At 37.8% G+C, this 12,116-nt stretch overlaps 1 protein-coding gene across 1 annotated transcript in view; it reads left to right on the top strand.

The window, feature by feature from the left end:
• The window catches only part of EDRF1 (erythroid differentiation regulatory factor 1), a 42,161-nt gene that overhangs the window by 21,348 nt on the left and 8,697 nt on the right, over nt 1-12,116 (top strand). Inside the window, exons 16-23 of the mRNA XM_008580969.1 lie at nt 221-409; nt 743-943; nt 2,464-2,682; nt 4,440-4,663; nt 5,849-6,007; nt 6,178-6,356; nt 10,762-10,882; nt 11,707-11,855. Of these exons, the coding sequence (XP_008579191.1) occupies nt 221-409; nt 743-943; nt 2,464-2,682; nt 4,440-4,663; nt 5,849-6,007; nt 6,178-6,356; nt 10,762-10,882; nt 11,707-11,855 (1,441 nt within the window). The remainder of the gene's footprint in view (nt 1-220; nt 410-742; nt 944-2,463; nt 2,683-4,439; nt 4,664-5,848; nt 6,008-6,177; nt 6,357-10,761; nt 10,883-11,706; nt 11,856-12,116) is intronic.

The following is a 12,116-nucleotide window of genomic DNA, read 5'->3' as shown; positions in this document are numbered from 1 at the left end:
GTCTCCACATGGGATCTGAACCCTCTGCGGGAGCGCCACCGCGCTCCCAAGCGGCGCACTCTCCAGTGCGCCACTGGGCCGGCCCTACTCCATCGTGTTTAAGCAGTAAAGTATAGTATTTACCACCCTTGTAGCAGTAGTACCTAAGTCTGGAGTGTTTTATTGAAGAACAGAAAATGTTTTTAAAAATGTGCTGCCTTTTTTTTTCTCCTTGTCATAGTGGGCTCCCTTCAGAAGGGTAATTATTCCAGTCAATCTGGAATGATCCCTGGTTCTTGGCAACATAAAATGAAACTTCAGCTGATTCTCAAGTCATCAAAGGCCTATTACGTCTTGTCTGATGCTGCCATGAGTCTTCAGAAATATGGAAGAGCATTACGATACATTAAATTAGCCTTACAGAGCCATGGTAAGCCACTCTAATGAGTATGTTTAATAGGCACTGGGAGGGGAGAACAAAGAAGGTGTCTGAATCACAGTGAAACCTTACTCCTGTTTCTCCTGTAAAATTTTATTTTAATACAAATTTTTTCTAATGCTATGTATGTTTATTTTCTGTTCAGAGTGGTTTAACATCTCTTCATTCTGAAATACATGAAACCATATGTGTTATCTGACATAAGATAAATTAGATACAGTAGTCCAAAGCTTTCAGCTGGTGACAACTTTTCTTCATATTTACTGTGTTCATTAATTTTTAATGTGCCAGTGTTTTTTTCTCCTTCCTGCCTTTTCCAAATAGATACTTACTGCTGCCTCTGCACCAACATGCTTTCTGAAGTGCTGCTGTTCCTTTCTCAGTATTTGACACTCTGTGGAGATATCCAACTAATGCTGGCCCAGAATGCAAATAATAGAGCAGCACACCTGGAAGAGTTTAATTATCAAACAAAAGAAGACCAGGAGATCCTACACAGTCTTCACAGAGAGTCCAGTTGTCAAGGTGTGCAAGAGAGAGACAGCATTTGATTCACCATGCGATTATTGTCTAGCTCCTGCTTATTTGAGAATGTGCAGAAAAGTGGCAGAAATATAGTGTTTGGATATTTTCTCTGTTTTGTTTTCATTTGTTTTTTAATTTTAAAATTGAGCATGGTCCAGTGTATTTGTATAAAATGTTTTTCAAATATTTTATAATTACTAATTATACAACAAAAACCAACTATAAAATAAGATCTGAAGACAATTGTGTTGACTTTTTATGCTCTTTTTTTTTTTTTTAATAAAGATGACTGGTAAGGGGATCTTAACCCTTAACTTGGTGTTGTCAGCACCACGCTCTCCCAAGTGAGTCACAGGTCGGCCTTATGCTATTTATTTTTTTAAATGAGGATTTTCTAGGTAATACTTTTAGTCAATTAACCATTCCGTGGATTTTCTTTTGAAAAGGAATAACAGTTTGTGAAAGTGGGTTAATTACCTTCTGAATGATTCCTGGGGGCTAAAATAAAGAGATCATCATTTTTAAAGTCAGTTAATAGCCAGCTGTCTTACTGAATATATCACTGTGTTTGGAGTTGTCAGATTTTAAAACTGGAAAATAGGGTAATTTAATCCATAACAACAGTATCTTCCTCCTTAGCTCAGTACGGTTATGTAAGCGCACTGCACCTAGGGTAGCATGAGATAAAAGATCAGTCTTCTGAAGGCATTTTTCAGTGTGTCGTGGAATTGTCTTGTTATGCTCTTAAATTGCTAGCATCAATGATATCAACCTCCCAGAAAGTTTTGGACAGTTATCAGGGGAGTGCACTAGGAGACGGGGAAAGTATTTATTTCTTGATATTTTTTCACTCATTCTTCCCCTTCTCTCTTCTTTTCCCTCTCTTTGTTTCTCATATAATTTTATTTTAATAAACACAGTGGGGAAATCCTGTTTTTTTACCACTCCCATTACAGTAATTTCAATTAAAATACTTCTTTGTGAGAGTGGTGTCCTCCCGTATATTTGAATGTTATGAACAGGAGTGCTACCTTTTTTCCTCTTGAATTTTGGGTTCTGTACCTATATTAACTCCAGTCCCCACTAGATGGCATTTTTAAGTTTTTGAGGGCTTATCTAGCAGCCTTCACTTATCAATGACTTAAACTTAACTTGGCACATTATTTCAAGAACTATCTTCATTAATTAAAAAAAAAATAAAATTTTACCTCATATCAGTGGACAAATTGTGCCAATAAACAAGTGTACCTGAGAAAATCTGTGTGGTGGAAGTTGTTTGGTATTTATATGCAGTAAATTATTTCTTTTAATCGACATTAATGTCCCAAGAAAATGTGGTTTTATAAATAAAGGTATCTTTTCTATGAAATTTAAAATTTTTGTTGTATTGATTGAATCTTAGTATGTTTATACTATTTGCATTTTGAAATTTATTTTGACTTTAAAGTATCAGGTTCAGTTGCATTCTAAAGAAGAAATGTTCATGACTCACACTGATGTTTACTTTTTTTTCTTTTAAGGATTTGCATGGGCAACTGATTTGTCTACAGACTTAGAAAGTCAACTTTCAGTTAGTTGTAAATGTTATGAGGCTGCTAATGAAATCTTGCAATTTAGTGATTTAAAAAGCCAAAATCCAGAACACTACATACAAGTACTGAAAAGAATGGGTAACATTAGAAATGAAATCGGTGTGTTTTATATGAATCAGGCCGCTGCATTACAGAGTGAGAGAACAGGTGAGTATCTCTTTGGATTCCTCTTTTTATTGTCTGTTCTATTAGAAAATCATGCTGATTTTTTTATGGCTCAAAGAACTGTGGCACTTCATTTTATGTCCTAAAGAGGTGCTCTGTTAAAGAATCTTTTATTGTTAAATTCTCACAAAATTGGGGGAAAAAACTTTACTTTTCCTTGGGATTCATCATTTGTGTCCTATATTCCCACTTTTGTACTTTATTCCATCTGATAAGTTCGAAAGCAGATTGGACAACCAGCCATGTGCCAGGTTCTGTGTTTGAAATAACTGCCTAAAATACAGTCCTCCCTGTTGGGAAGCCACATACGAATACAAATCTCTGAAAAATGCTGTAGATTGTACAAATGCAGTAGAGTAGGAGAGTGGGGAAAGGGGACATTTATGGGGGTTGTAGGGTTCTTGGAAGGGAAGAAGGTGTAGCTTAGTAGGGTGGTGTGTGATACGTAGAATGTGAGCAGGCATATAGGAGAGGAGAGATTTTCAGAGTGACTAGCAGCGCTAGGAAGGAACCGGAGATGGATAGTCCAGTATATGTTTAGAGTGCAGCAAGAGGCCTTGTGTGAGTCAGGCAGGGAATGATGGCTCACCTGGACCCATGCCGAGTTTGGGAAACCTGTGGAACTTGTATGTGAAAAGGTCCAATTTAGTAGTCGATTACAAGAGTGCTTAGAGCTATTCGGGCTAGCAAGACATAGATTGAGAACCACTCACATAGGGTGATAATTGAAGCCCTAAGAATGGATGAAAATGTAAAGGCATGAGTAAGGGAACGGGGCTGAGATAGATCTGAGGGTAGCAGGTAAACTGAACAAATACCTGTGTGCCTGTTGATCTGTGAACTGTACTTGGCACTAGGGGTACAAATATTGCCCCCAAGAGCTCATTGCTGGTGGGAGAACTTGCGCATTTAGGGGCACCTGTAAACTGAACAAATACCTGTGTGCCTGTTGATCTGTGAACTGTACTTGGCACTAGGGGTACAGATATTGCCCCCAAGAGCTCATTGCTGGTGGGAGAACTTGCGCATTTAGGGGCACCTAGAGGAAGAAGTCAGTGAGGGAGCAGAGAAGTGGCAGTCAGGGACCTGGGGGAACTGGGTATGCCCAGTTTCTGACCTCGTAACACTCTGTTGGTCTACAGCTTTTGAATCTTTACAAAATAGTGCTTTGCTCACATCTTTATTTGCTTGTTTTAGTATCAGTAGGTATTGAGGGGACTATGCTTAATTGTGGTATCAGTCTGCTCCACCTGCTGTAATAAAGTACCAATGACTGGGTGGCTTAAACAACACAAATTTATTGTCTCACAGTTCTGGGGGCTAGAAGTTCAAGATCAAAGTGTCAGTAGAGTTGGCTTCTTCTGAGGTCTCTCCTCTTCTTGCTGTATCTTTACGTGGCCTTTTCTCTGTGCATGGCCTGATGTCTCCCCCTCTTACAAGATAGACACCAATCATATTGGATAAGGACCCCACCCTTAAGTCCTCGTTTAACCTTAATTACCTCTTAGAAGGCCCTGTTTCAAATAGTCACATTCTAGGGTATTGGGTCTTAGGGCTTCAGCATATGAATGGACCACTTCCCTTCATGTGGCAGGTGTTTGAGAGCAGGGCACTATGGTTGACCCCAAGGGGCAGCTCCCCAGCAAACACCCTGCCATCCTCTCATCATTGCGTCAAGAGACACTGGTGGGGTTTACGTTGTCTGCTTACACGATTGTTTTCTTTCTTTCTTTGTGAAGTGAGCAAATCTGTGTCTGCTGCAGAGCAACAGTTATGGAAAAAAAGCTTTTCTTGTTTTGAAAAGGGAATTCACAACTTCGAGTCAATTGATGATGCTACAAATGCTGCCCTTTTATTATGTAACACGGGGAGACTTATGCGAATTTGTGCACAGGCGCACTGTGGTGCTGGTGATGAATTTAAACGTGAATTTTCACCAGAAGAAGGCTTGTATTATAATAAGGTAACACTTGCTTATATGTTGGGCTTCATTCATTCATACCTGTCGTTTATTTACACTTGCCATTGCTCCACTAAAACAGAACTACGAATAACTAAATTATGGTGATGGCACAGTACTAGACATATCATTAAAACACTTAGAAACTGGTTGAAGGAGGACTTTCCCAGCATGGCATTATAAGCAGAAATCGTGGGTATAAGGTGAGTAAATTTAAATGTGCAAAGACAAAGGTTTAAAAATGCTCAGCAGAAAGTAAAATTGAAAGCAAACTACAATGTAAGATATTTATACATGACAGATCAGAGGTTTATGCATCCCTAGTACATAAAGAAGAACTAAGAACCGTTGAAAATAAACCATCCCAATAAAGAAAAGAGCAAATAACCATGAACATAAAATTTATATATGTAAAAAAAGTAAATGGCTTAATATACATGTAAGGAAAAATTTCAAAATTTGAATTTATATGAAATTTAAAAATTGAGTTTCTTTTATCACATTTCCACATTTTTTGGCAAATGGTAGCAACCAGTGTTGGAGAAGGATGCAAGGAAATGAGCACTCATCTAATCAAGTACTTTGAAGCTATTAGTGAAGAATGTTCATGGCATAGTAAATTTTAAAATAAAAGTGTCCTCGTTTTTGTTTTTCTAAAGTTTATATATACACAAAGAAAAGAAGAGTGAATAAATAAATACACATTGGAAATGTAAAAATTACTGCTGGGTGGTGGAATTGAGTATGCTTTTGTTTGTTGAAGTACAAGGGCCATGTATTTGAGGATGGGGGTGACAGAGGGTGGGAGGAGTTACTTCTTTTTACAGTAAAGTCTGGCAAATTTTTTATCCAGAAAAAAATATTTTTTTCTACTTTGCTAGTTATATAAACTGTAATTTTCATTTAGAAGGAAGAAGATGCACCATCCTGCACCAGCATGAATCAAAGCAGCAGTAAGGGCTGGCTTACTGTAGACAAGAGGTGGAAGTACGGAGTGGCTATCAGCTGACTTTAAATAACTTCATTAAAATATTTTCATTGATTTAGTTTTTTCCTTTCCTCATAATATTGCCCTTTTATAAATTCTCCCCAAATTAAATCTGAGTGGTTTGAAGTGTGTTTTATTTTAATGCAGTGTTGGCATATATTTAAATTAAGTCAGAGATGTTCACTTTTCCTTCCTCACAGGCTGTTGATTACTATTTGAAAGCTCTAAGGTCATTGGGAACACGGGACATACACCCTGCTGTTTGGGATTCAGTGAATTGGGAATTGTCCACTACTTACTTTACTATGGCAACTCTACAGCAAGATTATGCTCCATTATCTAGAAAAGCTCAGGAGCAGGTAATATTCACAGGATTGAAAAATAAGTCTTCAACTTTATGTTTAACAAATATTGAGCATCTGTTGTCATCTTTTCCTTGACAAGCAGCAGTATTTAAACATTTAAAAAATTCTTGTAGTCAAATTGAGCTTGTCATTTTATTTTCTCCCCTTAAAAAAAAAACAAACAGATCGAAAAAGAAGTCAGTGAGGCTATGATGAAGTCTCTGAAATACTGCGATGTTGATTCAGTATCTGTTCGACAGCCTCTTTGTCAATATCGAGCTGCAACCATCCATCACAGGCTGGCTTCCATGTACCACAGCTGTCTGAGGAATCAGGTATTGTTCCAGTTTAAGTTCAGTGCCAAGTCAGTTTAAAAGTGTTCTGGGTGTTTTTCTTACATTTCCATGTATATTTTAAATGCTATCTATTTTAATTAGCTACTTTAGAAAAATTTGTAGTGTAGGTGTTTTTCTCCCTCTCTCCTATGCTGTATATTTTTCTCTACTATAATTGATTGTGTCTTGATTTGCATAATTATATATTTACCTGGGTGTGTTATTTAGATTTTGTTTAAATGTAGTTAGGCTTTATAGTAATGTTCTGTGAAAATTTTAAAGTACTGTTCTTCCATCTTTTATTGTGAAATAAAGCATGCATGTGAAAGCACATAGAAAATATATGTGGAGGGCTGGCTTGTTAGCTCAGCTGGTTAGAGCGTGGTACTAATAACACCAGGGTCCAGGGTTTGATCCCTGTACCGGCCAGTCACACATACACACACAAAGAGATATATACACATCCCCCTCACCCCCCCAAATAAAATATATAGAGAGAGAGCACCTGTACACTTTAAAAAAATAACAAAAGGAAACCCCTATGTACCTCACCTGGAGGTCAAAGAATGAAAGCGTATTCTAGAGAGCCCCGAGTGCCCAGATTAACTGCTGTCCTGAATTTTCTACTGTCCATACCTTTTTTGTGTTTTATCACTTAAACAATATGTTTATATTTTACTTTGTTTTGAGCTTTATAGAACAAATCACACTATATGTATGCTTCTATGGCTTATTATCTTTCACTTAACATCATGTTTTTGAGATGTATCCACGTTGATGCATATAGCCATTTATTTTCTCAGCTCAGTAGTGTTCATTAAATGAATATATCATAGTTTGTTTATCTGTTTTGTACTTACTGAATTTTGGGTTGTTCCAGTTTGAGGCGTTAGAAGTAATCTAGTACCAACAGTGCTCTGGAATCTTGGTGCTGAAATGCATGTATTTCTAAGAATAATTTGTGGCTTAGAATGAAGGTAGCTTCGTTCAAAGAGGTTGCTGTGCTTCTGCCAGGAATGCCTACAGTTTCTCAGTGACGGTTTTTGTTTGCTTGTTTCGTTGGTTTTCTCCTTTCCAGGCTCACTACTCAGACAACTTACCTTACAGTTTCTTGGGCGTGGGTTTACTTCTAAGTTGCCCTAATCCTGAGATTATTTTCCTTGGAAGTCCAGTTTAATCTGGAGAAGACTTCTTTCCGCTTTGTTGTAGGAGGTCCTCAATCAAAATTTCCTCTTACCACGGAAGGGCCCCAATCAAAATTCAAGTTTGCCCAGATGGCCTGCTATCCTTAGGACAAAAGCAAGCTTAAGGGTGCCAAGACAATTCAGAGGGGGAAGAATAGTCTTTTTAGCTAATGGTGTTGGGACAGCTGGATGTCCACATTCCTCTTACCACGGAAGGGCCCCAATCAAAATTCAAGTTTGCCCAGATGGCCTGCTATCCTCAGGACAAAAGCAAGCTTAAGGGTGCCAAGACAATTCAGAGGGGGAAGAATAGTCTTTTTAGCTAATGGTGTTGGGACAGCTGGATGTCCACGTGCAAAAGAATGGAGTTAGACTTCTACCTCATATCATATGCACAGATTAATGGAAAGTAGATTAAAGACCTAAATGTAAGAGCTAAAACTACAAGACTTGGGGGGAGGGGGATCAACTAAAAAGCATTTAGTGATCCAGTCAGAAGACTTGATTACATAGTTATTCGTATAACTTCGTATAATGTATGCTATACGAAGTTATTACGGAAAACATTTTTACAAGTCAGTTTATATAAGTACAGATTTAACTCAGCATGAAAAGCTTGGGAATGGAGAAGCAGCAGTAAAGGAGTAGTGGTCCTCATTGAATCCCTTTAAACATAGAACTGGTACTTGGCAACTGTGATTTGTGGTTCTAGAATGGAACTTGGCCAAGGTAAGGATAAATTGAGAGGTAGGGAAAGGGTGAAAGAAAGTGAAAATGCTTCATTATGTTACTTTCCATGGCTGGGAGCAGGCAGGTACTACAAACACTTAATGTTTTTTGTAAGTTCTCTCTGTTGCTCCTGATACCTGCTCCCCTCTCTTGCAGAAGGATCTTTTGAGAAATACCTCTTGTGTGGTAAAGAAACAAGGAACAACTATTTGAAATACAGCAGTTCATTTGGTTTCATTTCAGTTTTATCTTCTATAAAATTAAATTTAATACTTTAAATATGTATGACTTAGTATGTTCAGGTATACAGTAGCCCTGGATGAGATACAGTAGCACAAGAAACTCGTAGCATTGTTGCCCTGTGGAGGGAACCTGGAAGGTCAGGTGTGGGATTTTCACTGTATACCCATTTGAACCTTGTAAATTTGGGGAATGTATTATGTATTCAAAACAATTTCTAAAAATACTTTTTATTAAAGTTAATTTTGTTAATTGTTTGCTAGTATATAATACATGGCTAGATGTGTGGGAGAGTCACCAGGGTTAACAGAAGCTCTTTCTGGTGATGGGTTTGGGGTGATCTTTTCTCACTTGCATCTTTGAATTTTCTGCCATGTTTGAATTCCTTAAAATGAGCAGGTATCATTTTTATAAAAAAAGAATAGAGAGAAACTGGGAACAAATTTACCAAGATGATTAGTGTGGTTAATTCCCTTTTTAAAATGTTTTAATACTATGGGTACCTTAGGAAAATCATTTAAATATTTTGGGGAGTTTTGTTAGTCAGGTTTATGGGTTTGGTAGGCCAAGTTAATAATACCTTTTATTCTCTTACTTTACCCATTATCTTTTTTTCCAGTACATTTGATTCATAGTTACTGTATTAGTTCATTTTGTGTTGCTATAACAGAAATACCTGAGACTGGGTAATTTATAAGGAAAAGAGGTTTATTTGGCTTACAATTCTGGGACAGCTGCATCTGGCATGGGCCTCAGGCTGCTTCTACTCATGGCAGAAAGCTGGTGGGTACAAGCAGATCACATGGTGAGAGGAAGCAAGAGAGAGAGAAGGTGCCAGGGTCTTTTAAACAACCAGCTCTTGCGGGAACTAAGAGAGCAAGAACTAACTCACAACCCCCACCCTCCACGGAGAGCATTAATGCATTCACGAGGGATCTGCCCCCATGACTCAGTTTCCAGCACTGCCACATTGGGGATCAGATTTCCACATGAGTTTTGGAGGGGACAACACGTCCAAACTCCATCATTTGCCTTCCTTATTATTGTCTGCTCCCAGCCCCAACAGCATTTCCATACATAATCAGTAGTTTGTCTTCCAGAGGCTAAAGCTACACTGAAATCACATTTATCCATTGATTTCAAAGATAATAAATTGTTTTGAAATTTGGGGATTATGCTGTTAATCAAGAAGGCAGCAGTTTTCCCTTCCCACCTGCAGTGTTGGGACTATTTTCACTTCTGACAATTCACTGCAAGGACTCATAGAACTCACTGAAAGCTATTCTGCTCATGGTTATGGTTTATTACAGTGAAAGGATGTGCGTTAAAATCAGCCAAGAGAAGGGGCGTGTGAGACAGTAGAGTCATAGATAGCACTGACTCTCTCCAGCAATGATATATGACAGTATGCACAGAGTATTGCCAACCACAGAAGCTCATCCAAGCCTTGGTGTCCAGAGTTTTTTTGGGGGACATGGTTGACTGCTACATGACTGACCCAATCTCCAGTCCCTCTGGAGGTCGAGCTGTTAAACATGGGGCCCAAAAGCCCCACAATAAATCACATTGTTAGACTATCCAGTGTGGTCACAGGTCCCCCAGGTAAACAGACACTCTTATTAGGCAGGACATTCCAAGGGCTTAGAGATCACCTTCTGGGAGCCAAGACCAAAGGCCAGACCTCTGTTTGGACAAGATTATTCCTCCACTACACACCACTACACAGGACTACACACACAATTGAATGTAACCTCCAGGAGAGCAGGAGTAAAAATGCTTTGTAATATCCGATAGCTGTAGAAAAGTTTTATTCATAAAGTTCTGGAATAAAATGAAACCTTCTTCATTTGGTTTGACTTCCTGCCTTTTAACAGAAAGGTGATATACTTATTTTACAGATAGGATAACTGATACTAAGTGCTTAAGTGACTTGACCAACATCGCACATCAGGTAAATATAGGGGTGGCGTTTGAACCACAGACTCCTCTCCCCTAGTCCCCTTTCATCTAATGCTTTAGATATTGGCTCCTATTCCGAACAGATTGTGTTCTTACCTTGATAAAACCAAATGGTGAGTCAGGAAAACTTATTTATTGCTTTTTCAAGACTTAGTATTTTTCTCAAGGGAAAATTATTAAAACGGAAGTTGGATTTAGAAGATTTGTTGGGATTCTCATGAGCTACCTTTACAGCTATGAAAATCAGAATTTTCATTAATACACTAACATTGGATGGGTTTCTAGATTTACATTTAAAGGAATGATAATTTGTGTTTAATACTTTAGGCCAGAATAGCAATGTTGGAAAATTGAAAACACTATCAGGGGCTCTTGATATAATGACGAGAACTGAACATGCATTCCAGCTCATCCGGAAGGAACTTGTAGAGGAATTTGACCAGGTAAATGGAAAAAATCATTAACTGTATTTTTTGTATATATAGTGTGTTTATGTGTTTATTTTGTGTATGCGTGTGTTTATGTATATGTGTGTGTGTGTGTGTGTATATATATATATTTTGTGTGTGTAAATGCTCTGTATGAAAACACATTAACATGTTTGCTTGGTAGAATTATTAATTTGCAAGTATATCTGTTATATTTTAAAAGTTTTTCTTTAAGAATATGTGTAAACAGAGGCCCATAGACCATGTTTAGCGAGGCATAGGTTAGCAAGTTATGAAGCTGTAATTTGTGTGTGTGTGTGTGTGTGTGTTTTGGGGTTTTATTTTTTTTTCGGAGGAAGAAAAGGCCTATGCCCTCTTTTATAATTTCCACTAAACTGCCTTGAAGCAGTTAAATGGTGAATAGGCTTAAGCAGGCTCTTCGGTAAGTAATTTCTAGTTTTTTGGACATTCCAGCATTCGTGCTTCCTTCTCCTATTGCTGAAAGCTTCCCTATGTCCCCGTGGTATATCCACCTATTTCTTTCCTAGGCCTGTTTGGTCAAATCCTGTATAGTAGCCATTTTCATGTTGCTCCTTTAGCATCTGATGTTGGGAAGTCAGGAGATTTTCATTCAGAATTAATTTCTTCTGTGTAAGTGCCTATTAGGTGTGAGATATTTATATTATGTATTTTAGTCTATAAAAATGATCTAAGCTGTGCTTTTTGTTTTGTTTTTGGTTCAAAAGCTTATTACATTGATGAGACTGTAGTTCCATCATTTTAGTATGAAACTACAGTTGTTGGGTAGCTTAGGTAAAATACCTTTTTGCTGTTTTTAGCATAAGACTGGTGAGACTGCTGCAGCTGCTGATTCTTCTGGTCTTAATCGAGAAGAAGTGATAAAACTCCTCAGTATATTTGAGTCTCGGTTGTCATTTCTTCTCCTTCAGTCCATCAAACTCCTTTCTTCAACTAAAAAGAAAACAAGGTAAATTAAATGATTATTTGTGGAAAATTCTTTCCCAGGACTTTACCTGTGAAAAGAGTACAAATAATCTGTACTGACATTGTTTAAAAAGTAAGTTGTATTCTTTCTTTCCTTTTATGTGGATAATCCAGGCTTTTAAGTGGTGTTCCTTCTTGACTTGTCAAATTAGGTGAGAATTATCTCCATGTGGGCTACTACATATTATAGTTAGAGATACAGAAACCTTGCTGCCTAAGGGTAAATACCCCATTGTTTGTAATA

The sequence above is a fragment of the Galeopterus variegatus genome, unplaced genomic scaffold, assembly GCF_000696425.1.
Source record: "Galeopterus variegatus unplaced genomic scaffold, G_variegatus-3.0.2 Scaffold2225, whole genome shotgun sequence".
NCBI classification, from domain to species: Eukaryota; Metazoa; Chordata; class Mammalia; order Dermoptera; family Cynocephalidae; genus Galeopterus; species Galeopterus variegatus.
The sequence above is the reverse complement of the archived record's forward strand: the minus strand, read 5'-3'. Positions and strand labels throughout refer to the sequence as shown.